Consider the following 27,388-nt stretch of genomic DNA (forward strand, 5'->3'; position numbering starts at 1 on the left):
CACGTGTCCACATCAAGGTGCAACCTGAACTGTTGCTCTGATATTCTCATTCCACCTTCACACACACACATATTCGGTTTCTGCTGACCTTCCTTTGTCGTTCTGTCCCTCCACCTCTGCGGGTCCTCTGCCACCTTATTCTCACAGAAACTCCTACCTAAGCTGTCCATCACCACTGCAGGCTCAGAGCTGAGCACACCTCCACCTTAAAGCCTTCGACACCGTCTCACTGTGCCCAACACCTTCAGAAGCTTCTGTGTCACTGCTGAGCACAGCTCTTCTCTTGGCCCCAGTGATGTGTTTTCTCTATAGACGGTGCAGCTACTGGACTTCTCCATAATCACTCAAAGCAAACAGCTCTGGCGTTCTTTCTTGGTGTTTCCTCCATCTCTCCAGTGTCACCACAGATGCTGACCGCCCTCCATCAGCGACAGAGACATGTAGCCGCTCCTGCTGAGCTCTTTATAAATGAGATCTCTATGGCAGAGGTGCTGTCTTTAAACATGGGGAAGAAATCCCAAAACAAAGTAATGAATCACGTCCACAAAATGTGAAAATGGGGAAAAACTAAACGATTAAATGTAAAAACAAAGAAACAAAAAGATTCATGTGAAAAATCTGTGATAACGATAAACAACATGAAGCTTTTTCCACCTGGCTTGAATTCTGTAGTTTTATTGCTGGTGTCTGAGGCTGCAGAGCAGCAGCAGTAATGAACAGCTCTCAGCGTCCTCAGCAGACACAGCGCGAGGACAGACTCAGACAAATGTTCACAGTGCTTTAACGGTGCTGTCAGGGAGCGCTGGCGTTCATCTTCTCCTGGCAGCTGTCCCAGAAGCTCTGAAGTCTGTTGTCTTTGTTGCCGCAGAAGTCGGTGAAGTCTCTGAGCAGCCGGTCTGCCAGCCGCTCGTCGCCCAGCACTCCGGTTCTCCACGCTTTGGTCAGCATGGTGTTGTAGGCCCAGTAGTAGCCCACCCTCTCCTCTCCTCCGAACGGGCCCTGGCTGTTGGAGGTGGTGGAGTTTCTACGGCGGCGCTGCTGCCCGCTCGAATACTTCCTCTTAGCGTACGGCAGCTGCAGGAACACGGTGCCTGAAACAGAAAGCGGTGAAAGTGGTCAGCTTCCGACAAACAGAGCGGGTCTTTACGCTGTGACGTGACTAACCTGTGACGTGGATGTACTGAGGCTTGTTCTCAGACGGGAAATTAAAGGTGGAAGCAGAAAACTTGTCATGCACAAAGCCAAACCTGGTAGAAAGAGTAGAGTGTTCACATGAACGTCCTGTGAAGCATGATGGAGAACTTTAAACTGAAAATCTTACACTTAAACTGAAAGTCTGATTTCAGGAAAGGGGCCGAGTTGACGACTCAAGCACCAACATTGTAAATGTAGAATGACACGATGAGTGTTGGCTTCACGTTGCCACAGAGCACAAACCTCCCAGTAAAATAACGTGAAGGAAGCGCCTCGTCTTTCTTCCACACAGCTTCTGATCGTTTCAGCTCCTGTATTTTTGCCATAGACTGTATCCAAAAGATGGAAGCAGCCCCATCATGCATTCTTGTCTGTCCATTTAGATTCATGGCTGTCTGTCATTCTAGAGCCATAAGTAACCATGTTTAGAGACGAGGCCGGAGTTAGCGGCTAAAGCTAATCAGCTTGTATCCAACGTCAATGTCAAGTTAGCGCGCAACAGGGTTAACCAAAGTTTACAAGTGAGATTCAAACAAGATAAAGACATAGATCGATAGAATAATAGAAAATAAAAGAAACAATGAACATTTATGAGCCAGAGATGAATCTAAAGCTGTGAATGTGAAGTATTTCTAAAATAGATCACAGAAGAAGCATGTGTGGAGTAATGCAGGGGCTTATCAAGAGGCAGTCCAGAACAGCTGAAACTTCAGACACTTTCTCCTTTCTTTACATTTTTAGCCCTGGAACTTGGCGCTAATGCTAACGCAGCTCTCCATGTGTAACTGACAGCACAGTGCAAACAGTGACTACAACCTGTAGAGGACGGCCTCCTGAAAGAGCTGCATCCTGTCCCAGTACGTCTCCGGTTCAAACCCTGTTTGATGACACGACACATGCTGTCACTGAGCCACACGGATACACATGAAAGACTCGTTCAGAGAGGTGGGAACCTTCAAAAAGGTTGTCACTGCCATTCTTCAGCAGGCAGTGGATGTTCAGAGGAATGAAGAGCTGCGCTCTCAGCGGGTCTCCGTACAGGCAGGACGTCAGAGCGAAAGGAACTTCCAGCACCGGGACCAACAGGAAACCACAGGACGCCGCTTTCCTGTGCCAGCCTTGGACCTGATGGACAGTGACCGTTAAAACCTGTGAATCAGATACTTCCTCTGGGCTCATATTAAGATTACGGCTGCCTGACGGCTCTTAAAATGATGACTTTATTTCTCACACTCTCAAAGCACAGCAGTAAATCTGTCACACTGTGATGGACCCTTCACTGTAGTTCATGTACTGCGCTCCAGTGCGGCGGGTGTGTTTGTAGCCGTTCTCTGTGGAGCTCAAACGTACGACCTACAGCTGGCAGCTGTTCTGATGGAGGCCGGACCACAGAGAGGCTGCTCTCCACAGCCGAGTGCGTCACTGTGTTCACAGCCGCACAAACACTTTACCTGTTTGAAGCAAACTCGGCCTCGTTTCCCCCCTTGGTGTGGTTCAGCCATCACATAATGCATGAAGATGCTGAACACAAAGTGATACTCTGTCTCATCTCCTCTGAACTTTCTCTGGTCCTGACTCCCACAGCCAAAACATTAAAATGTATCTGTGCTCTCACGCAACATTCATGTTTCTAACTATTCTGCATGATGGATACAACAACAGGACATACATACACTGTATGTGTACTCTCCCTCTGTGCACACCAAACATTAAACAGAGCTGTGCCACACAGTTTGTACTGTGTGACAATCTGATTGGCAGGAATGTTCTCCTTCTTTTTAAGGTGCTGAGAGAACTGGACGTTAGAATAATCTGTGCTGGAAGGACGGGCACACTGGGTTTGACTGCAGGTGGTTTGAACCAGGACACGTGCTTACCATTTCAAAGAGCACTGCAGCAGTGACAGCCATCCAGTGCAGCTTGATCTCAAAGGCAGCGTTGAGGGAGAAGTTGCCGTGATAATAACAGCTGCACCACTCAGTTCGGTCACTGCGGTTATTGACGTCCACATCTAGAGTGACCGTCTTCTGCTCTGGAACTGTAGCAGCTACAGAACACGTGGACAAGGGTGGGAAAACAGGAAGACGGGAGACAAAGCAGCAAAGAAAAGGAGAGGCTGATGGCATGATGGAGAGCAGAGCTGGTGACGGCTTCATGGAAGATCCTCCAAGGTTGGATCTACATTTGGGTTTGTGGCTGACCGACACTTAGAACCATCAGTGATTTAGAAGAAACACTGTCTTTGTTTTCTATATTACAGCTTTGAATAAGTATGCATATACAGTCCACTGTTGACATGTGAGCCAGCACTCATTAGCAACTAATGTATTGATATATTATTTTTGTCTATTAATTCTGAATAATTATATGTAAAACTGAACCTCCAGATGTGGACTGTTTGTCTTTAGTGCACACGGCTGCACAGATACAGGAACCAGCAGATCTGAGGTTGTGACTGTGTCATGAGACTGCAAACTGGCACCTGTCATTAAACACCAAGCCTTTGTTTTATGCTTCAGACCAGCTTTATCACTATGCTAACACCATCATTCATGTTTCCAGGTACGAGTCTGCATTATTCCAGCTCCTGGATGACAAATTTAAGCCAGTCCAGCTGCAAAACAGCAACGTTTTAACAAATGATGCATTTAATGGCTGCAGGAAGCAAGAAGCAAGCATGAGTGCAGGCAGCAGAGGGACAGGTGAGCACAATGCACACCACAGCACTAGTAAACCACAGCCACTGACACCACAGCATGCACTGAGACACCACACCACCAGTACAACTACTGCTGCTTCTGCACTAACCACACAGCATGCACTGAGGGGGCTATTGGATCACATAAATACTACTATAACTACAGGGACTGTGCATGCACTGGAGAACACACCACCAGCTGTCCCATGCAGATCTACAGGCCACTGTGAGGCCAGCTGAGCCCTGCATCTCTGTGTCGGTGACGGCGCAGGGTGAGCACGATGTCAGGGACAAATATGAATGATGGTAAATGAGGTTTGGATGTTATGTCTGTGGGTTTTATATGTAGGCTCATTGTTTTCAGTTTTGGGTGCTCCAAATCAACAGCATCATATGATATTCTGTTAATTTACAAAAACTTTCAATACATGCAAAGAAGAAACTGTATTACAGAAGCACACTGTGTATCAGGGCCACTGATTTCATACAGTCACCTGCACAGGTCGATTTATTGTATTACTACCGTTGTTTATGTAGTCGAGAGGACTGCTGCTACAAAAACTGAAGGAAGAAAGAACATTTGTACAAACTGAAAACCACGAGTCTGGATGCATCCAAGCCCAAAAGCTTGAGGGTGCAGAGTTGAGCAGATGTAGGCCCGTGAAACTCTACAGCCATAATCAAATCCTAAATAACTATCAGAGGCTAAAGTCACTCAGGATTTCCCTTTGGCTGCCAAAGCACTGGACCAACATCCCTAAACAAATGCACCGTTCGCCTTTGGTGACACTTGGATGCTGGGCTCAGCCGGCCCCCTGAGGCAGGCTGGAGTATGATCTGCATCAGACTGCATTAGACAGGAGGGCACGGCTCCTCTGCGGTGTGGGTCAGGCTGGGTGTACCTAGCAATGCAGCGGCCTGGCTGCGTCCTCCAAAGCTGCGGCTGAAGGAGCTGTGCCTACTTGCGTAGGAAGCTGGCCGGCTGGGCAGCCAGGGCAGGAGGAAGGCCGGGAGGTCGCAGGGGCGCCGCTCCTCCAGCACGAAGGCCACCTCGAACCACTTCCTTTGGAACAGGGTAAAGTCCTCTAGGGCTGCAGTGGACCAGCCCCCACCTGCAGCGGTGGAGAGCTGGGGGGTGGCGCCTACAGGGGAAACGTCTATATGAGAATAACCACATGTTTAAAATGTATTCGTATTGTATGTGTATTGTAGTTAAAACGATGTTTGTCCGTGTGCCTGCTCACTCACCATCCTTCTCTCCCACTATCCTGTAGAAGTAGAAGCCATAGACAAAGGTGCGCATGGCTTCTCCTGAGGCGTGGGTCACCAAACCTTCATCCAACATTTTCTACATAAAAGTCAGTAGCTGAGTAGACTCCACACAACATACATTCATAGATAACATGGAAAGAGGAGAGTGGGTGTGGCTGCAAGCTTAAAGCACCAGCTTAGATCTGCTGTGGCTCTTCACAGCCTGGCTGAGCTAACACGACGGGGGCTTTCCTTCCTGATGCAGCGCAGACCCTCGGACCGTGGATTAACAAACAGCTTTGCTACATTGTATCTGACTATTGGAGCCACATACAGGCTGCAAACTAACGGCGTGGCCTACACTGCAGTCATGACTCACACTCTAATCAGCAGGAACAAAAATCAAAGTTATCACATGGAAGTCCTACCTGCATGATATCCACGGCCATCCCCTGTGTGGCCACACCCTCCACATTAGTGACCAGCCAATGAACCACTTCTGCGCTGATAAAGCAGTTGAGCGGCAGGCCCTTCTGCTCTGGGAGAAGCTGTACACCCGTCCTGCAATACAACCACACAGACAAATCACTGCAGAGAGCAGACGGAAACCACTTTCCATCTGGAAGTTAAGATTGTTAGAAATGTTCTTCCGATCTCATCTAGAGACGTCGAGGGCCCACATGAACCCTGAAGTATGTTAGATGTGTTTTTATCTTATCCCTGGAAGCACTTTAAATTAGCACAGCACTTTAGTTTTGGCCATTCCTGCTTGCAGTGACCCACGGGGAGATATATGTGCAAATCTTTCATAGCTTATGTTTTTACTCTGTTATCATACGGACTCAGTGGTCCCAAACAAATCAGGAGACAAACACATTAAAAAGGAATCTTACGTGGGATGTTTGATCGCTTCCAGGATCTCCATGAGTGTGGAGGAAGAGGACAGAGAGAGGACTCCTGCAGACTGCCCACTGTGAACACATCAGTGAGTATTTATCAGCTCCGTACACTGAAGTCACGATAATGATGCAAAACATCGTGGGCGTTTCCTCTACATGAGCCACACCTTAAAAACAACAATCTCAATTTAACGACAAACTCAAATATTCTACAAACTGTTTTTATGTCCACGTGTCAAGTGTTGACTTTTAAAGTCACCTCAGGAAAACTTGGATGATCTTAATGTTTCAAAAGTATCCGAGTAGATAAAAGAGCAGATCACCTGACGTCTGTGCTGCAGGCTGCAGCGTCTCCAGTAGGCTGCGCTGCTGCTCCGGCCTGAACTCCTCGGTCTGCAGCCTCGCTCGTTTCCGCCGCCAGCTACACAGTCGCACACGTTTCATGTCACAAAGGTTTCCCACATTACACACTGTTTGTCACTCTGGTGGTTTCAGCCTCTGCCACACCGACACAAAGGTTGGTGTGGATCTGCACAGCAATGAGCCGTTTAACACAAAATCATCTGTTCCCATAACAGGATAAGACAGGATGTCATTCCCAGTGTGTTTCAGTGGCTGATGGAAAGCTACCTTTGTGTTCAGGTACTGAGAAAGCAGTAAACAAGCTCACAGGTCACAGTAACACGCTGTGGTTGGAGTTATTGTGTCCATTTCCAACAACAACACTGTAGATAATAAAATAAATATGTTTTTGTGTGGCCGACGTTGCCTCATCCTGAGCTGTGGCCTAAATGACAGTTTTCTGGTTTCTAAGCTGGAAAAGAAGAACTGAGGCAGACGAAAACTGAACACTGAAGACACTTTGATACAAGCTTGGCTAAAATCTAGTTTTGTTTGTTTTTTTAATCTTCAAATATTGTAAAACAACACAAATGTTTTTCTAACAGCCAATCCCTCAGCATGTTTGTGCTCTCTGCTCATGTTGTCCTAATATTAAATCATTTCAAGAACTTATTTGAACGAAAAAGTCACTTCAAACTGTAGAAACTGAGATTTCTACTAGGGCTGTCAACATTAACGTGTTAATCCGTGGTCACGGTTAACGCAATTAAAATTTTCAACACAATGAACCCGTCTGAAGCGCAGAATGACCCGAAATCCCTGAAATGTCTCTGTCAACACATTTCAGGCAGTTTGTACAAAGTGTGTCCATTCTGCGCTAGAGACGGGTTCATTGTGTTGAAAATTTTAATTGCGTTAACCGTGACCACGGATTAACACGTTAATGTTGACAGCCCAAGTGGCCCCCGGGCCGCGCGTTTGACACCCCTAGTTTGTATTTTGTCCTGGTCTCTCTGTGACTCTGTTTATACATTCATCATTAATGGAAAGCACCAGCGTAACATATCACCGGATGTGGTGAGGCACACATCTGCATACAGCTGCATCACACAGACATGTGTGCATACATGTGTACAATATCAAACATCTGCATGTGCAGGCACCACATGTGAGGCCCGCCCCGATCATGCAAACAGGACAGGGCTTCAATGCTTCCCTGAGAAACTGAAGATGTTAGTGATAGTGGGACCATGCAGAACGCAGAAGAAAAACCAGTAGAAACAATACTGCACTGGATTATTAATAATCTTATACTAGATTCAATGCTTTAGCAATAAGTAGCTATAAAACATGCAAACAAACGTGATCCCAGTGCGAGGATGTCTCAGCAAACATCACTACATGTGAACGAGCACTGCTGCAAAGCCACAGACTGTGACACAGCAAACGACACACACATGCACACCCAGCAACCCTGTTACTAACCTGAGAGTGACACATGTAGGAGGAACGAGGGCTACGTATAAAATCCAAAATAAAGGCAGCGTCCTGTCAGCATACAGGAAGAACACAACCCAGGATCAAACACCCAAAGCAACAGGAACCAAACAGATTATGGCAGGAAGCACATGGAAGAAAAGAAAACATAGCTCCACACCAAAGCACCATAAACGCACACGTGTCTGCAAAAGCTCAGCGCCGAAGCAAAACGACGCGCTCTGCCGGGCGCACAGAACATCCTCACCTTGCGGGGACTGTCTACATATGTGGGAGCTGTGGTCACATTTGCAGGGTCACTGACGGCTGCCGAGGGCTTCGCCTGCTCCTCCAGTGTCCTGACACCAAGCACAACATTTATAAAGACTGACACGCTCCACCACATCAATCCACTAACAGAATAATTATATAGTCGAATCCTAAAGTTATGTGAAGAACCATGAACAGGATACAAAAGTGCAGACAGCCACATGTCCCAGGGGAGGACTCACTTCTGGTTCTGCTCCATCTCCAGCAGGGCTGATAAGGCCGACGTGCCTTTCTTGCCCTGTGGTGGCGCCACAGGCTCAGTGGGGTATGGAGAGAGTGGGCTGGTCACCTGGAGCCCTTTGAGGGGCGCACTCTTCTGCTGCATATTGCACAGATAAGAAAACGATGCGTCAGTGCCAACACCACACTGGACTCAGTCAGAAAGTCTTCAATAACTTCAAAGTAAAAGTAGACACGTGTGTCCTTCTGGGCTCATTCTCACTCCTGATCCTCACACTGCCATAGACGGGTTAAACACACATCAGTGGTTTGTAATGAGCTGCACTTTGATGCCACACATCGTGCAATAAAACAGTCAAACTAGAGCCCACAGTCTGTAAGCATTGAATATTTTGTTTGGCAGACCCACGGCACACATGAGTTTATTATAAGAAATACTCCACAGCAGTAATCATCAGGATAAAGTGCTGTGAGCGCTGTTGTTTCTGAGACCTGAGGTAAATCAGAGGAGTGTGAAATAGGAATCAGTGAATAGACGATGTGCGCAGAGGAGGAATGACACGGCTGCTGGAAAGTCTCACCCTGATGATCCTGTCAGAGCGGTGCCGTCGCCGAATGCGGTTGAGACCCTCCAGGAAACGAATGAAGCCGTCCAACAGGACCCAGTCCCCGCTGTTACCCGCTCCAGCAGCCGCTCCCTCCCCATAAACGTCCCAGTGTCCCTCCCCATCCGCCACCCGCCGAGCTCCTCCGGCCGGAAGCAGGAGGAAGCGAGTTCTCCAGAACTTGAGAGAGTCAATCAAACTGGGGAGGGCCAACAGTTTCACTTATAACACATATTACATACACAATATGGGAAGTTATTCAAGTGCTTCTACAGTAAAAAGGACAGTAAAGTGTGCGTGCTGTCAGTGAGCCTGACAGCACTGCTACCTGAAGTCCTCGGAGCCACCAGAGCAGATGTACTGGTCCAGGTAGTTCCACTTGTATTCCTCCAGTCTCTCGTGTCCAAACTCTACCCAGCAGCAAACAAACTGAGCATCAGAGTGCGGAGGGCACAGGCTGTAGCTGTACTGGATCTGAGCCGACTCATACGGGTACCTGAAACACACACAGCTGGTTCCCAGTGTCTCCTTTTACTACACAGTGTCTTTGTAACTATTACTCAGAGTTTAGACGCCCGTGCTCAGCGCGGTATTCATGCTAACACAACAGTTCACTTATGTCTCCACACATCACATCAGCCAGCGATTCTTCGTCTCTTTCATTTCAGACATTTCATTATCAACTGCTCACTTTAGACAAAGTGTCCTCGAGTCGCAGCCACCTGTTTTTGTACTTTTAGTTACTCATTTATTACTTTTGTTTTTCACCACGCCCGCTCTCTGTTTCAGGCAGCTCCGTCACCTCCATCGTACATACAGTAACAACTGTAATTACTGCCTTCAGCCAACAATTACATTCAGTTCATTTCAACCACTAAATGCATTACTTTTACTAGTAACAGATTACTTTTCCAACTACTACTTCAATCTACAAAAAAGTAAAGTTGGCTTTTAGCCAATTAATAACGATTTTTTCTCATTACTTATTAATAAAAGCTGCTGCTGCTTCTGTGTTTCTACACGTCAGTGTGTCACAGTCTGGTTCCAGGTACGGTTCCTGAGAGGGGGGACAGGTTAGCATCGGCAGGCCTACACAGGACTTAGGCTACGTTCACACTGCAGGTCTTAATGCTCAATTCCGATTTTTTGATCAAATCGGATTTTTTTGTCTGCTTGTTCACACTACAAATAAAATGCGACATCAAACGCGCTCTAGTGTGAACGCTCAAAGTGGCCCGCATGCGCAAAAGAAGACGTCACACACAACGCGCTCTGTTTAGACCCAGACCAAACAGTATTGTTTGACTGATGGCCCTTAATATAAAGACTTCGGACTTTACGTTTCCCAATTTTTGCTTTAAGTTATTTTGTTATTTACATAATAATGTAAATAACCTAATAATGATCCTTATTGCTGTTTTAGAGAGGCGGTGCTTCAAAGGATAGTTGCATATTTCTGTCAGAATCTGCAGATTATACAGTACAAATAAAATGTTCACGTTGTCTTCCCAACAGTTTCACTGACATCTACACTGGATGGCCAGGAAGCGTTCGCGATGTCTTCTCCGGCGCTGATAATTGGCGTCTGTCTTGTGTCAGTGACGTAAAAGACGGATTTAATGCGACATGACCGTTCAAACAGCAGTCGCTTTCTAAAACATCGGATATGTATCGGATTCAGTACCACATACGAAAGTGACCCAGATCGGATTTGTGCCGTTCACACGGTCATACCATGATGGGAGATGGGTCGCATAGGGTCAAAAAACTCAGATTTGATGCGCTTTCGCCTGCAGTGTGAACGTAGCCTAAGAGCCATGCTCTGACAGGACACGGCTGCTGGTTCTTGTGTTGGTGTATTTGGGTCGGGTGCACTCACTTTGGCAGGTAGCGAGTAACAGTTATGATCTTGTCTTTGAGGCAGACTTTGTGGAAGGTGCGGCCCATGCTGAGCCAGTAAACGGTCTCCTCCTCCTCTGTTCGACGCAGAGACACCAGGCCTGAAGACACGAGAAGAATCAGGTCGCATGCAGTGACAAACATCTGGCGTTTCTCTTTAAGAAGAGCCAGACACCACAGCTGGCACACTGACATCTGTTATACGATTATTATGACTGAAGGTTGAGTGTTGACAGATAACCAAGTGCAGCTGTAGCCCAAAGGGAAGAAACATCGTTTCCTCTTCATTTACGACTGGACTAAACCTGTGACTGTGCTGCTCTGTCTCTTTGCTCTCTGACAGTAAAGCTATGACAACAGTTTTCTTCATCATGTCCAGCTGGAAAGAACAATATTCAATATCGCTACGTGCACCCACCATCCAGTGATTAAAAACAGAACTGGTACTGTCACATACCTCGAGCCAGCCTTCTTCTAAAAACTGAAAAAAACAATACTTTGAAATTCAGTTTTCAACTGTAAAACAAATACTTTGAAGAATACTACAAAGTACACGGCTGCAGCTGCTTTATTTGTTTCTGCTTATTCGTCCTCTGTGTTTGTTCAAACTGATGATGATGATGATGATGATGATGATGATGATGATGATGATGATGATGATGATGAGAAGAGATTACAAAGAGTTCTCTCACCTCTGGAGTACAGGGGACTGCTGCCGAGGGGCGTGGCCACGGCGGGCTGCTGTTTTCTGTTATTGGGCTGGACGATGATCTGGTAGCCCTGCATCAACCTCTGACAGATGAACTCCTCAAACACCTGAGATGCACTCATCACGGGAACGTCATCTTCACGCCTGACAGGAGAACAAAGATGGAGTTCGTATCTTCTTTCATAAATATGATTGTAGACCAGGAAACCTGGAATTTTTTCTTTAACCAGGTACCAGCGATAATCTCAGTTATTATTTTATACCACGTCTGTGTGGACTGGAACATTATACGTAATGAGAACTGACCGGACACTCATATTAGTGGTGCTGTTATTGAAAACAGCTGGCTGAGCAGATAGCTAACATCCAGACTGCCTGCTCTTTGTTCTTGCAAACATGGACAGGAAGAAAGCAGACAGCCTGTTAGGAGCGTGAGAACAGCAGACAAACTCCTCCTGTGCGCTCTCCACAGAGCATTTGCATATCATCTCTACTTACACATCCACCCTGTTAATGACCCAAAGTGTCCTCGTGTACATAAGAGCTGTAAACCAGTGAAGCCGGTTCAGACTCGTCTGGGTCATAACCTGAAACGTAGGACAGAGCCTACCTGTCCAGGTCACTGTGCGGCAGCAGATCGTAGCACCCCTCGGTGTAGTCGTTCTGCAGCGTCTGCCGGTCAGGGAAGTAGTCCGTGGTAAGTGGGAGGCACGCCGGTGTGGTCAGGGACTTCCAGTCCACTCCCACTGTGCAGCAGAAGCTGGGCACTGTGGGGGGTGCAGATAGCAGCAGGGCTTCACACACGCACACACACACACACACACACACACACACAAAAAAAAAAAAAAAAAAAAAAAAAAACCAATCCCCGCAGCACAGACAAATGCAGGTACCCAGAGTGGAGTGGTACAAATGTGGGGGGCAAGGATAAAGGAGCATGGTGGGGTGAAGACAAGGATGGACAAGAAAGCATAAAGGAGGAGGTGCAAACAACAAAACAGAGTAGAAAAGAGGGGAAGAAAAAACAAGAAATGCGTTACTTTCAGTGGCCTGATCCTCCCGAGGGCCTGATGGTGTGCAGCAGTGATCACGCATGCAGATTGTGGTCATGTGACGGTCAGGCTGTGATTGGCATCACTCACAAGAAAGTGAAAAATGTGTTCTTAGTTCAGCAAAGGCGTGAAGTGTACTGCAGCAGAGTAATCCCTTCATGCAAACGTACAGATTGGTGTGAACACCCTGGATTCAAAGGCACTGCCATGCAACAACAGCACATACACACGGCTGCAGAGAGCAGTAGGTCATGGCGTTTGAAGACGATAGGAGGGTGAATTAATTTCAGCTACGTCATCAGAAAGTGTTGAGAGAAAGCTAGAAAACAGTAGGACAGGGAGAGAGGGTAACCCGGAGTCACGTGACCTGTGAGCGTCGTTTATATCTGCCAACCCCGGAGAAACGCGCCTGCCAAAGCCCTCGCAGGGAACTCAGGCTTTAGTGGCAGTTTGGTGATTTTAAATATCAGGACGTCATTATGATCCCAAAGTTTACCTGCAGTTTTCAAACAATTTGCAATACTCATCAACTGGTCCCATTTCATTTCTGTAAAGTCAACTGGAACTTACTGGGATCGGCACCAGTGGCAGAGAAGTCTTGAAATGAGGAGCTGCGGTTGGTGAAAGTTCCTGTGCACAACAAAGACATCCTTACTACCTGCATGTGAAAACACCAAAATACACACAGCAGCATACAGAGGTGGCTTCACACATTTTTACAGTCAGTCATTAAAATAAAATCTGTGGAAAAAAAGTGAAATTCAAATGTAAACTCTAAAAACATACAGAGAGTTGTCAGTTTTAGTAGTTGGGTACAGATTTGCTGGACGAGCATCGATCAGAGGGCGACTCTAAAGGTTCTTTACTGTGACACATGCGATCACTCAGGCTACGTCCACACTGATGCAGCGTTTTGGAAACGCTCTCGAAAACGCATACATTTCAAAACGCAGCTGTCCCGTCGCAGTGTGGAGGCTCGAAAACACAGACTTATGACGCATTTTAGTCATGTGATGCAGTCATGTGACCAATTAAACAAAGATAACCGCTGTAAAATGCACTCCGCTGTTTTGATTGCTCTCAATTTTGACAGCCCTAAAAAAGATGAATATCAGTTTGTACGTGCTGCAGATTCTTTAATCCTCACTCGCTTTCACGCACGCGCAGGACGGGAACGTAAGCGTTTTCATCCGTTTCAATGTGGACGCACACCTCTGTGAAAACGACTGAAAAACGTGTGGACGCGGAGCGTTTTCAGATGAAAACGCCGTTTTCAAATCTATCCGGGCTAGTGTGGGCGTAGCCTAAACCTCACCACTCACATACGCCTTTGATCCCAACACGTAACACGCCGACGCCATGTGACAAATCGTCCGTATGTTACGCTTTCAGAGGCATGAGAGCGGGTTGGAATGAATCTAACGTTATGGTTAAGGTCGGGCTGAAACAGAAAGCCGCGGAGCGGAGCTTCCATGTTACTATGACGCGCCTCGGGCCGTGACACATCGTCCGTATGACGCGTTGGGATGAGAACGCTCTGAAACTAAACGGTCAGAATGAATCTGTAATGAAGGCACCGGAGCACAGCTCACACGTGTGGGAGTGTTACGCTCAGCGGGCTCTTTTAACTGGAAAAAGAAAGATCCCAGCAGCTCTGTATCCGACTGCTTTTTAATAAACAGATTATACACTAAGAAATTCTACAATAGTGTTTTTGTCTTAGAAGATTTTCCAAACGAAATCCTGACCCTCCGGCTCACTGCCACAGATTCTTTCTGCTCAGTTTGGATAAACTGGTCCAAAGGACCTAAAATGCATGTTGATGGTGCTAGCTCAGGTGAAGCTTAATGGAGCACTGAAGATAAGAGCTCAGGCTTCAGCAGGTATATCACCACTGTTGTTGCTCCCCGGGCTTCCAGTGAACTCCTCCATTCCTCCAGCGGGATAGAGGCCGTTGTCTCCTGGCTGGCGGGAGGCGCTTCGCCTTAAATGAAAAGGCAGAAACAAGCATTGATCACGTGTGCCGGGGCTTTGTTTATGGAACAAACGTTTGCCCGGTGAGTGTGACTAACCGTCCGGTGGCCTCGTGATAGGCGAGCTCCAGCAGCTCCGCAGAGGTGTGGGCGGGATCTCTCTGCTGGCTGTCCTGCAGCTCCGCCATGTTCTGCCTGGTCTGATGATGGATCTGGATGGCCTCCCCAGAAGGACCTGTTGAACCATCGTGTGTCTAAATCTCACTGGATCGGGTATTTTACAGGGATCAGTGGTTGGCCCTTTGCCATTTAGATAATCTAAGAAGGTTACTCCGTTTATCTGGGCGAGCAAACCCTTGGTATATGGATGCAGCCAGCACCGACACACTGCTTGGACAGCTGGAACACCGGCTTCTCCATTTAATACTTTAAATATTAAAATATGTATTTTTGGGAACTTCTCAAACACAAACTTTACTGGAATATTTAAATATCATTAAATAAATAGGATTTACAGCTCTTTGCTTCATTTATCATGTGCTACAATAGTTGGATGGTCCGAGGGAGACGTCCCCAGAAGGAGCTCAGCGTCAAAGCTCTGACTGAGTCTTTCAAACTGATAATCGAGCCCAATGGTACAAGGTGCACAGGACAGAGCGGTGGACTCTCCCACACGAGATCACAACACGTCACTATGGGGTCCAATTAAACCACACTGAGTCTCTCAGCAGTGCCTCCTTAGTCTGAATTGAGAGAAATGCATACAATCTAAGCTTACACTGCATTAGTATTTTTGATAGTTCAGCTCATCTTCTTCATCTAATTCAGCTTCATCTTTGCTCAGAAATGTGATGTTTGTAAAACCTTCTACTCCCATCAGCACAATGAGTCACTCTGCTCCTTAATGTTGAGAAAACTGTGGACAAACACTGTCAGCACTACACCTCATCACCCTGTTACTCATACAAAACTGAGATTCAGTTCAGTTTAACTTTATGTAGTGCTGATTCACAGGGACAGTCAGGGTGAGGACCATACAGCAGTAGAGAGAGACGCTCTGTGAGCGAGCACTCGGTGACAGTGGGAAGGAAAAACTCCCTTTTAACAGTAAGAGACCTCCTCCAGCATGAGCAGGCAATGGGAGAGTACAAAGAGCAGAGTAAGAAAGCCCACAGCAGTCTGAGCCCACAGTAGTCTGAGCCCACAGCAGTCTGAGCCCACAGCAGTCTGAGCCCACAGCAGTCTGAGCCCACAGCAGTCTGAGCCCACATGGATGCTACTGTGGTTTGCCTGCAGGGAGCCTGTGGACACTGCATACATGCTCCTGTGCAGTCCACCTGCATGGTGGATGATGCTGTGAACTGGTTGAACGATGTGGGCTCGATATAATATAAGTGTTACCTTTCGGCTACATATGAAAGTTTTCAGTGTAATCCTGAACCCAAACTGGGAGCTGATCCCACAGTATCCTTCACAGGAACTGCCACAAACTCCCCACCTGCCAGTTTAAAGAAGATTCACTGTTGTTGTTTAAGCACTAATTATAAAGCTCAGTGATGTAAATGCACCTGGACACACACAGGCAGATGTTAGCACTGATGTTTTGGCGCTGGTTTAGCTCCACATGGCCTTTTTCTTTTTCCTGTTTAAACTTTACATCTCAGTCAGAACTAGTGTTGACACCACGTCAGAGGGGCTTCAGCCTTCATCACCTTTTCCCCTCGTGTGTGTAGCAACACTACTAAACTTCATAAATAAATGTTGGCAGTGTGCTGGGATAAATTAATTCCACACTTTGTGAACCAAAGTGTGTTTTCTAGACTGTGTAAAACCTCACCGACAGGAAATGTGTGCATCCAGCGGCGGCGGTTGGACGTGAGCTTCATGGGCATCCTGGATGGGGTGAAGGGATTGATGAGTGCTCTCTGAGGAGTGTAACCTCCCGGCCGGATGTGCAGCGTGGACTCGGCACTTCCCACTGTGAACCTCCCCGGGGCGCTGGAGTCCCGCTGAGAGTCCATCATCTTTTCTAAAAGGTCTGAACGACACAATGAGATTAGAAAAGGAATGAAATATTTATACGGCGACCCCTGCAGGTGCAAACTGGGAGGAATGTACCTCTGGTACTGGTGTATCCCAAAGAACTGCTGACTTCATACTGAGCAGTAGGCATCCGGGGTATTAGCAGCATGTTGGACACGGGACCCAGGCTGTCATCAGAGGCCAGGCTTCGTTGTTCGTCGGGACCTCCTGAGCGAACCGGAGGGGACGCACCTATGCCGGTGCTGACGTCCACTGAGCCCCAGCTCTTCCTCCCACTCTCTTTGTCTCGACCCATTCTGAAAGATAAGCAGCTGCTACTGTATAACGAAGCTGAGGGGTCAGAACAGAGAACATCTGAGTGTGCTGTTCAGTTCAATTTGATCTGTATGGGTATGTTGTTATTATTACAGTGCTAAATACCCGTTACCTCCAAAAACCACAAAAGCAGTCAGTTACCTGAAGTTAGTGCTCCTTTGAATTCGTGAAGGACCTGGAAGTCGGAACACCTGAGCATCGTAGGCGTCGTAGTCCACCTGTATGGGCAGCGCGTTATCACAGTCCTTTGGCACACAGAGCGCTGGAAAAAATGACAAAGTCAGCATCGGACTCCTGCTTCAAAAACCCAAAGAAACAGCAGAGAGATCGATGGTCAGCACTTACTGTGGTCTTTGCTGCTCTTGAACTTTTCTGCTTGAAGCTAGAAATATGGGTCAGTTAATGAGATTTTTAACCACGAAACACAATTTTTCAGGCCAAGCAACAATGTTGTGAGTAACATAATGCCAATGTACCTTATGGCCAGCAAGTTTAATTCGAGGGGTAAAGGAGCCACACGAGTTCTGGCTGCTGGAAGTGTAGAAGCTGTGGACGAGGAGCAAAACGGGACTCAATCACTCAGCTCCACCTCGGCATTTATCGTCATTTCAATTCAACCGTAGCAGTTTACACAGAGGCTTCGAGAGAGTTACAGTTATTCTGCACATTAGGACACAAGCACACTTAGCTTCTGCTCAGTCTTTGTGAACGGGGCCGTGGTCAGGCCAAGGCTGGACTCATCTCAGGAACCTGTTGTTTTTAACCCTTTCACTGTGGCCGTGGTAGCACAGACACCAACAATATTACTCAGTCTGGAGCTTTTTCACCGAAGAAATGAGATGAAAACTCCAAAACACAGGTGTCAGGAGCTTCATGCAAACATTTGTTGGTGATTGTGAAAAGGATATTATTCGTCTTTGTTTACCAACCACTCGGTCTAACACGCTGAGTGGGTTGAATCTTTTCTTACTGGCACTGTATCAGCTCCAGTAAAAGCATTACTGTCATCAGTCATCATCTCTTGCCTGTGGTTGATCCAGTGAGGAAGGTTGTAGTCGTCACCCACACGAGAGTCTCCGGGTGTTGTCCTGTTGTGTAGCTGCAGCGGGATTGACAGAGCATCAGGGACACACACACACACACAACCCCGTTCAGCCATCTTAGTGAGGACCTTCATTGACATAATGGTTTCCCTAGCCCCTAACCCTAAACCTAAACCTAAACCTAACCATAACCATAACCCTGACACTAAAACCACATTTTGAGTGTGAAAATTGCTTTCAACACCGTGGGGACCTGGACTTTAGTCCCCACGGTGCAGAAAGTCCCACCAGTATAGTAAATGTCAGATTTTGGTCCCCACCAGGATAGTATGAACCCACACACACACACACACACACACACACACCTACCTTGAATAATGGCACTGCATGCAGTGGCTGCTCCCCCATACACACCAAGTCTACACCGATACCTGAAAGGGAACAACTGTAACTGTAACACAGTGTCTAATTATTTGTTGGTGAGCATGCTGTGTTTGCACAGTCACTCACCGTTGTCGATCATTCGCTGTTTGGTGAGAATCATGAGCAGGCGGTCGACTTCGAACACTCCCACCCCAGGTGTGATGACCACTGACATCTGGCCTGTGCGGTCGAAGTTACGGTTGATGTAGTGCTTGTCGAACACTGAGGGGAACAATGGTGACTCTGACTTTGCATCTCTGAGATAAAGACTGTGTTCGGTCGTTGATAGTAAAGAACAGGTGCACAGGTAACTCTTTGTGTTACTATACCACAGCAGACCAGCCTGAGGAGGACATTTAGCTCTAAAAGACATCGGCTTGATTTGTTTAACCGAGTCCATCAAGCTGCAGATTCACTTTGTAAACACAGAACAAAGTGTGTAGATTTTTGTTTCTAATCACATATATCTGAAAACTGCATAAATGAGAGGGATGTATGTAAGAACCCAGGTCTGAAAACTCATAGGGAAGGGAAGTGTCTTGAACCTCTCTGTGAAGGCCAGAAGAGAACATAAGAGTCGTAGCTGGATTTGTTCCTTTACATTGACTTCTGCTCTCAGTAAACACTTGACTGATGATCTGAAACATTCAAGTGTGACAAGTATAGACAAAGACAGAGAAAAGTGAGGGGGTAAGAAGGTTGGTAGGGAAAAATGTAACTGCAAACACTTACTCCACCAGCTGTAGTCAATCTTCACAAAGTGCATGTTCATCTGCAAAGCTGTGCCTTATTCTTACAACCGTTACGTTTTAACAGGTGCTGCTTTTACTTTGCAGGCCAATGTTCTCCATTTGTGCTGCACTTCTCACAGTTTCACTGCTGTTTGCACCAATCGGCATCACATTCACACAATGGCCAGCTGTTACCAACCAAAGCAATTCCAGGGAGGTTTTGTAGAGCAGCAGCACGTTTCATGTTAGTGACTGACAGAGATGGGCAGTAACGCGTTACTTGTAACGCGTTACTGTAATCTGATTACTTTTTTCAAGTAACGAGTAATGTAAGGGATTACTATTGCAAAAACGGTAATTAGATTACCGTTACTTTCACGTAGGAACGCTGCGTTACTGCGTTACTAAAACCGTGATTTTTTTGCGAGAACGTCTCATGACAGTGGCGTGGCGAGTGCGACGTTCGTGACAACAGCTGTGTGCAGATCATAATATATCGAAAGTGCGGGACAGAGTGTAGCATGCAGCGTTTAAAGCGTGGAAGTACTGACCTTACTTTGAGTTTGATTCCATAAAAAGTGACAAAAACATTAGTGTCCGTTGTGCGTGGGAAGAAAACTTCTTTTTACAGCGAAAAAACCCCTAAACTTCCAAGCAAGCAGCGAGTGCGCTATGACGTAATGGGAAATTCACAGAGAAACTCGCGGATTCTTCCACTGACCGCTGCAGGGTAAACCTCCGCCTACCCCAGTCCTGCTTTACAGGTGAAAATAGAGCAACAGGACCGCTAGTCTTTGATTTTATTTATTTTCTGCTGTGTTTTACTTGCATCTATTTGAAAGAGTGAGTGTAAACACAAAAACATTTTATTTTATGTGCTGGAATGTGCAGAAAATAGGTTTAAATGTTAAACAAATTTCTTCCAGTCAGAGAATGTTGCATATAATTAAGTTTTTGCTTGATGCATAAAGTTAAAAGATTAAAACTAATAAAACAAGTTTTAAAAAGAGACGTTTCCATTTGATTACATTTTGTATGATGGATTATGCAGAAAAAGTAGAATTGGGCTGAAAGATCTATCGCTTTATCACCTATTCAGGTTGTAAATCGTGTTTTTAAAAAGTAACTAAGTAATCGATTACTTTTGAAAATAAGTAATCAGTAAAGTAACGGGATTACTTTTTGGGGGAAGTAATCAGTAATTAGTAACTGATTACTTTTTTCAAGTAACTTGACCAACACTGGTGACTGACATCTCTAACACTGCCTCTAACTTTCTGCTTCTTAATTCAGATCAAACTGAGGTTATTGTACTCGGCCCTGAAAGTCTTAGAAATATGGTATCTAAGCAGATTCTTACTCTGGATGGCATTACCTTGGGCTCCAGTAACACTGTGAGGAACCTTGGAGTCATTTTTGACCAGGACATGTCCTTCAATGCACATATTAAACAAATATGTAAGACTGCTTTCTTCCATTTGTGCAACATCTCTAAAATTAGAAATATCCTGTCTCAGAGTGAAACTAGTTCATTATTACTTATTTCCTTATTATCAGGATGTCCTAAAAACTCCCTGAAAAGCCTTCAGCTGATCCAAAATGCTGCAGCAAGGGTCCTGACAGGGACTAGAAAGAGAGAGCAGATTTCTCCTGTTTTGGCTTCCCTTCATTGGCTTCCTGTTAAATCCAGAATTCAAAATCCTGCTCCTCACATACAAGGTCTTAAATAATCAGGCCCCATCTTATCTTAATGACCTTGTAGTACCATATCACCCTATTAGAGCACTTCGCTCTCGCTCTGCAGGCCTACTTGTTGTTCCTAGAGTATTTAAAAGTAGAATGGGAGGCAGAGCCTTCAGTTTTCAGGCCCCTCTTCTGTGGAACCAGCTTCCAGTTTGGATTCAGGAGACAGACACTATCTCTACTTTCAAGATTAGGCTTCAAACTTTCCTTTTGCTAAAGCATATAGTTAGGGCTGGACCAGGTGACCCTGAATCCTCCCTTAGTTATGCTGCAATAGGCGTGAGGCTGCCGGGGATTCCCATGATGCATTGAGTTTTTCCTTTCCAGTCACCTTTCTCACTCACTATGTGTTAATAGACCTCTCTGCATTGAATCATATCTGTTATTAATCTCTGTCTCTCTTCCACAGCATGTCTTTATCCTGTCTTCCTTCTTTCACCCCAACCAATCACAGCAGATGGCCCGCCCTCCCTGAGCCTGGTTCTGCCGGAGGTTTCTTCCTGTTAAAGGGAGTTTTTCCTTCCCACTGTCGCCAAAGTGCTTGCTCATAGGGGGTCATATGATTGTTGGGTTTTTCTCTGTATGTATTATTGTGCGATCTACTGTACAATATAAAGCGCCTTGAGGCGACTGTTGTTGTGATTTGGCGCTGTGTAAATAACATTGAATTGAATCTCACATCTGGTCAGTGAATACACAGTTTTGCCCTCACAGCTGCTGGTTCCCAGATGGCTGCAGACCAGTTTGTGGTGCACCTCCCCAGGACACTGTGACTTAATGATAATCCACACTGTCTCTGTGTGAGGACACACTAGTTTCATCAAAATCCTGCACAGTGCCTTTAAATGACAACAAAATGTTTAAGAAATTTAAGGGAAGCTGCAGCAGCACCTACCATTGAACGACAGGTTAATGGCTTCCAGGTAGTTGCCTTGGGCAGCAGTGGAGTTGTAACCGACAGGAAAAGCATCTGTGACGAATGTGAACGAGCACACGGTTTAGACTGTGAATGGGAACTAATGCAAAGATCTACGAGTCGGTGAAGGACACAGATCACTACCTGCTTCTTTCAGTCGCACCAGCACTGGATACTGGATGAAGAGCTTCTTGATAGTAACCAACATCGACGTCCACTCATCCCGTCTCTCATTCTGAGCTACGACCCTGACCCAGACGATTAGAATCAGACTCACAGGCCGCCCTTTTGTTGACAGCCACACGTGTTGGGATTCTTACCTGTAGAAGTCTTCATAGAAGCGTCCCTCGTGGTCTTGTCTGATGGAGCCTCTAAGAATCTCCGGAAATTCCTCTGAGGAAAATAAGACATTGCGCTCTTTCAGCACAGATTTATGTTTACCAGCAAACACACATCACATGTTAAAGCAAATGTTCTTGTGTTATGCTTACACACAAAAACAAACACCTGGAGGAACACGTATAACAAGAGAATGAGGGCTTCCCCACCACAGCAGCCTGCATGAGCAGTTACTTTATACATTCACTTTAAGCAGTCAGGAAAAAAAGAGAAATCTCCAACAGTGCAACAAGACTGACAAAACATTTCACATAGCTCACACTGACCTAATGTTTTGGCGTTGTAGAACGTACGTGAGAACAGTACAACCGTCACCTCGTGGCTGCAGTTCTTCTCCTGGTTTGGGATTAAACATGTTAGGTAGTCATGACATCAGGAGCGTGGGGAATCATTCATATGGTCACTGAGAGGAAACAGCAGGGCGCTAACAAAAACAGGGCATGCAAACAAAGAAAAGCACAAACCTTCCACTTAGTGAAAAGGTCAGACAGAAAACCATTGACAGCCTTTTCAAAGTAGAGATCCCCTAAGAGAAAAGACTCGGATCAGACACGGCATGAAAAGCTCGCCTTAAAAACAAAAACATCAAATAATCTTACCATAGATGTCAAAGTCCCACATCTCACAGCTCATCTGGATAAAGATGTAAACCATGGCAGACGTGGATCTGAACACCACCTGTGTCACAGTAGGAAGCATGGGTGGAGAACACGTTTGTGGCACACATCGTTTTCCTCCATACCAGAGGACGAATTTTTATATCCAATGGAAAAAAGCAAATCAAGTTACCAACACAACATTTGTTGCTTGTTCATTCTCAAGTCTGAGTTCAGGTGTAATCTGTCCTATTCAGTACAAGGATAAAAGTATGCAGCAACCTACCACAGTCTGGAAAAACACTAAAAACACACTGAATTTACTTTCTACACTTTTAGCCCTTTAGTCAGTAAAGTAATGATGCAGGAGGTGGAGGACCGGGGACGGCCTGAATTAGCTCAAACCTTTCAGTGAGAACTTTATTTTATTGATATTCTTAGTTATTACAATGAAATGTTAACGTCTTTGGAACATTTTGACACTGTTGAGTGAATGAAAACAATGTAACAGGGTCTTTCTTGGGTTAGGGTAATCCTTAGCTGAGGTACTGACAGATCGCTGCATCAGCATCTTCTTCCTCCACTTACCCTGGAGTCTTCACTGATGTAGCCACAGGTCACCTTCTCTCCTTTCACCCACAGTTCACTGGCCTGAGCTCTGAAGATTCAAACACATCTTAAGTATGAAAAACTCTGCGATCACTTCATTTACCATCGTGAACAAAGAAGACTCAATGTGTAAATGTCACTAACACTAAAATGACTCATCCTTTTGGTTAACCCTTATAAACACAGCTGTGAAGTCATCTTATTTATGTACCTGATTCCTGCAAACTCAACCTTCTGGGACACGTAAGCACATGTGCTCACCTGGAAGGAACCAAAGAACAGCAAACTTAAATACTACACCCCATGCAGCATTCAAATGGACCTGATGTTCACATGGCCCACCAGGCTTTTCTTCAGTCTCCACATGTCTCCTCTGCCGATGTACTGGTCCTTGAACGTCAGCTCCACCAGGTCCAGCGTTACGTCCTGACAGGAAAAAACAGACACTGTGTCCCAGTCACAGTTGGAGGAGCCGAGGAGCACTCAGAGCGAACGTACCTTAGGGTCGACGATGTTAACGATGACATCCTGGTATGCACGCAGCTTGAAGGCCTGTGCTACAGTCTGGTCCACACTGATCGTCTCTGTGTAACGACAACATGTTCATCCTCTGAATTTCATTAGATTGTAAGGCAGAGCTATCATTTTACCCATGTTGATGATCTTTCTGCCAATAACATTCGAGTCCTTAAAAACATGCCAAACAATGACAGTTAAATATTAAAACACTAAAGCCTGAGTACAATAAAGTAAGAATAGAAAGGCAAAAGCAGAAAATAGTTACATTACATAGTTACAGAGTCCACATGAAAGCACTTTGTGGTCTTTAAGTGTTCTCACAGTGTGGTCAAGTATGCTTTGGAGTCAGCTGCAGAGACTGTGCACTTACAAAATGCACCAAGGAAGAGGCAGGAAAGGAAAGCAGAGGTCAGGTGCCTCAAGATTTCATGCACTACAGCTGTAATGAAGCTGACCTTCAGGTAGAGATAACTGGTTCAGAGTCTGACAAGGTCTCCAGAATGTCTACAAGCAGATGACTGAACAAACAAAGCTTGAAGGGAAGAGCAGTTGCCAAGAAGTCATTACTGAGGCCTGGAAAAACATCCAGGGAGCACAAACGCTGAACTGTAGGTGACAGGAAGAAGGTAACTCTGGATGGGTGTGTCCACCAGCCACCAGCATCTTTGTGATTATGTCCAGACAAAAGCTGGAAAAGCTTTTAATACCAGGTGCACTGCACCCAGTTAAACACTGATGTTTACCAGGTGCGAAAATCAACAGTCTCAGCAAGAAGGTCGACCAATCCATTATGGACTGAAACTGACTGCTCATGGGTTCATACACTAACATGACAAGGACCCCAAGCACACTTCAAAGCTGTTTCAAAGACTTGGGATTTATTCGATTTATTGTACAAAAGCCATGTAATACCAGAGAGAACTGGAACTCAGTGACAACAGGCACTGTTGAAAGATACATAAACACACAATGCCAGCAAGAATGAAAGCTGACATGAGGGCCAAAGGAGCCCTGGAAATACATTTTCATTTACAGTGCTGTTTTTAAACACCGCACAAAAACCCTAAAAAGGTGGTAAAGCTCAGGCTTCAGACTGGTCCAAACATTCAAATCCTGCCTCTACACGTGTGAGTGAGCGGGGATATCAGACGGCACCCTCGGGCACACAGCTCTGGCTGTGAGTCCCACTCAGCCCAAAAACAGAGAAAAGCTGGCTTCAAGGGAGCGGAGGTGAAATAGCTGTTTCCCTGGTTTGAGACCAGAAGGGAAATGACTACATAAACAAAAGTCAATCATATTGTGTATTGCAGGAATAAGCTATCAGGTTTTATCTTATAAAGAATAAATGAAAGGTTTAAACACCACAAACACGCTGCTACCTAAGATTACCTTTCTGTAGGTCCTCTTTTAGGCTCTTCACCTGCAGCAGGAGGGGACTGGGAATATTTCAAAAGGGACAAGGCCACATTATAGTTTCAATGGCAAATGCTTAATCCTATAAAAATACAGCAATCTTACATAATCTCACCTGTATTCATCGGTGGGATGTGCAATCTCAATTATATTCCCCAAAGTGACTTGAGGGAAAACTTTTGGGTTGACAACCAACTCGTCGTCTGTTCGGAGGATAAGTTCATTTGAAAAAGCAATCAAATCTTTGCAGAGAAACAAACACGGAGAAGAGTCTCTACTCACCGCTTCCACCGAAACCTTTCTTGTGCAGCACGAGCTTATACGACTTACTGGTCTTCATGGTTTAACCGGCTGGTAAACAAAACCACGAGATCATCAGTGACATCTCAAACCAATGAGAGAGCTGAATTCTGACTCATATGAAGTTATTGACCCTGGCATGGCAGTTTCCCGTGATGACCAGCAAGCAGCTGCCAAGCAGGACTTAAAGACACTTGTGCAATAACGGTCTTAACGACTACTTAACACTAAAGGAAGACATAAACACGTGAACACGAATAAAAAAGTACCTGAACTCTCTTTCTCCAACAATTCACTCCCAGCAGCTCAGATTGTCCACAGATGGTGATAGCATTGTAGCCTAGCAAACGACAAGTGGCTCTAACAACTTACAGCACCAAGGCTGCTCTAACTACCTACAATGAAAAGGCATCCAAACAATTCAGATCAGTTTTAACTACTGCTTCTACGCAGACATATGTAGCAGTCGTGTGACTATTACCTGCACTCTGTAAACTTCCTCCATATCATGGAAACGAGCGATGCGATTGGTTCGCGGCAGCTCAGAGAGCGTGTTAGAAAAACAAGAGGACTAACTGCGCTCATTTCCGGCTTCGCTTTTTTAGGCGCATTAATCCGAGTGTTAGATTCCCGGAAAGTGCAACACAGTTTGACAACACAAATATATATATGGGCGTTTATCAATATGCGTACTTGTGCGTACTTGCGTTCTCGTGTACTCGTGAAACGTCATCAGTCGGAGACCAAGTACTGTTCCAATTCGAAGTACGCATCACGCCGAGAACGCGAAAAAGTCCCGGATGTGTTCTCGATCCGCCCGTTTTATCGAGCATGCATCAGTGTAGACTTGGGACAGCTATATATCCCAGAATGCATTTCGTCCAAAACTCAACAGCGGACTCCCGGCACATCGTCCCCCCGCTCGCGGACTTCTCTCTACTCAGGTTAAAGAAACCCCAGCAGCTGTCTATAGTATTGAGTGTCCACTAAAATAAAAATAAAAGCGTTCTAACATCTCACCTGCTTGTTTTTATTAAGGTATGTACACGTATGTACATGTACACTATTTTTATTAATAGAGGTTTCACTACTGAGGTTAAAAATGATATATAAGTCACTTAGATCACTTCTAAATGTTAATGTTTGGTTCATTTCAGTGTTTTATTTGTTCCTGAGTAAACCGGTTTGGCTGTGATTAAAGTTAAGCTTCATAACATGTTACTCACAGTTAAATTAGGAGGGGACGGCAGTAAAACCTCCGGACCTGTGACATCATCACGTACGCAGGTGTTCCGACTGTACAAATCACAGGTCCGTGCTCGCGTACTTGAGAATTGAGAAACATCCCACGAGTCCGTGCTCGTGTTCTCGGCGGGTACGTACTCCCGTGCGTTCTCGGCGAGTACGTACTCACCGAGCACGCGAGTACGTACTCGCGTACTTGGGCATTGATAAACGGCCATATGTGTGCGTGTGTGTGCGTGTGTGTGCGTGTCAAACCGTGTACAGATGAATAGAATTGAGTTTCTGGGGATTTATTGGCCTGAATTATTGAGCATACATTAAGCCAGGTCACACCATACACATACCCATTTTAGCCCTAAACCCGTTAAAACAGCATTGTGTTTTTTTTAAACATTTCTTAAAAAGAGAAAATAATTTGATAAGATCTTTGTAGGAAGAAAGGGAAAAAGGTCAAAGCTAAAGAGCCATATTTGGGGTGATCTTTT

At 45.7% G+C, this 27,388-nt stretch overlaps 1 protein-coding gene across 10 annotated transcripts; it reads right to left on the minus strand.

Annotated features, from left to right (window-relative positions):
• Positions 1-654: 654 nt before the first annotated feature.
• Positions 655-26,373, minus strand: depdc5 (DEP domain containing 5, GATOR1 subcomplex subunit). 10 transcript variants are annotated; one of them, XM_039601625.1, is made up of 44 exons: positions 26,140-26,363; positions 25,928-26,053; positions 25,641-25,709; positions 25,474-25,561; positions 25,335-25,381; positions 23,925-24,010; positions 23,769-23,852; positions 23,638-23,687; positions 23,406-23,475; positions 22,821-22,899; positions 22,686-22,747; positions 22,488-22,557; positions 22,143-22,215; positions 21,967-22,070; positions 21,802-21,876; positions 18,520-18,654; positions 18,379-18,440; positions 17,992-18,065; positions 17,443-17,512; positions 17,312-17,348; positions 17,108-17,228; positions 16,727-16,947; positions 16,446-16,646; positions 14,708-14,843; positions 14,528-14,619; positions 13,206-13,265; positions 12,194-12,350; positions 11,567-11,727; positions 10,855-10,975; positions 9,304-9,471; positions 8,952-9,174; positions 8,373-8,509; positions 8,129-8,219; positions 7,870-7,932; positions 6,366-6,463; positions 6,037-6,114; positions 5,572-5,704; positions 5,141-5,240; positions 4,795-5,049; positions 3,072-3,241; positions 2,148-2,319; positions 2,011-2,071; positions 1,165-1,247; positions 655-1,091 (listed from the first exon to the last, which is right to left on the minus strand). In XM_039601625.1, the coding sequence occupies exons 3-44, from the start codon at positions 25,696-25,698 to the stop codon at positions 793-795; spliced, it is 4,725 nt and encodes a 1,574-aa protein (XP_039457559.1). In that variant the 5' UTR covers positions 25,699-25,709; positions 25,928-26,053; positions 26,140-26,363; the 3' UTR covers positions 655-792. The 10 variants fall into 10 exon arrangements, 9 of the variants coding, with proteins under 9 accessions (XP_039457559.1, XP_039457560.1, XP_039457556.1 ...); XM_039601626.1 differs by having other exon boundaries at positions 4,855-5,049; positions 12,194-12,377; XM_039601622.1 differs by having other exon boundaries at positions 12,194-12,377.
• Between the last annotated feature and the right edge of the window lie 1,015 nt (positions 26,374-27,388).

Source organism: Oreochromis aureus, linkage group 18, assembly GCF_013358895.1.
Source record: "Oreochromis aureus strain Israel breed Guangdong linkage group 18, ZZ_aureus, whole genome shotgun sequence".
Classification (NCBI taxonomy): domain Eukaryota; kingdom Metazoa; phylum Chordata; class Actinopteri; order Cichliformes; family Cichlidae; genus Oreochromis; species Oreochromis aureus.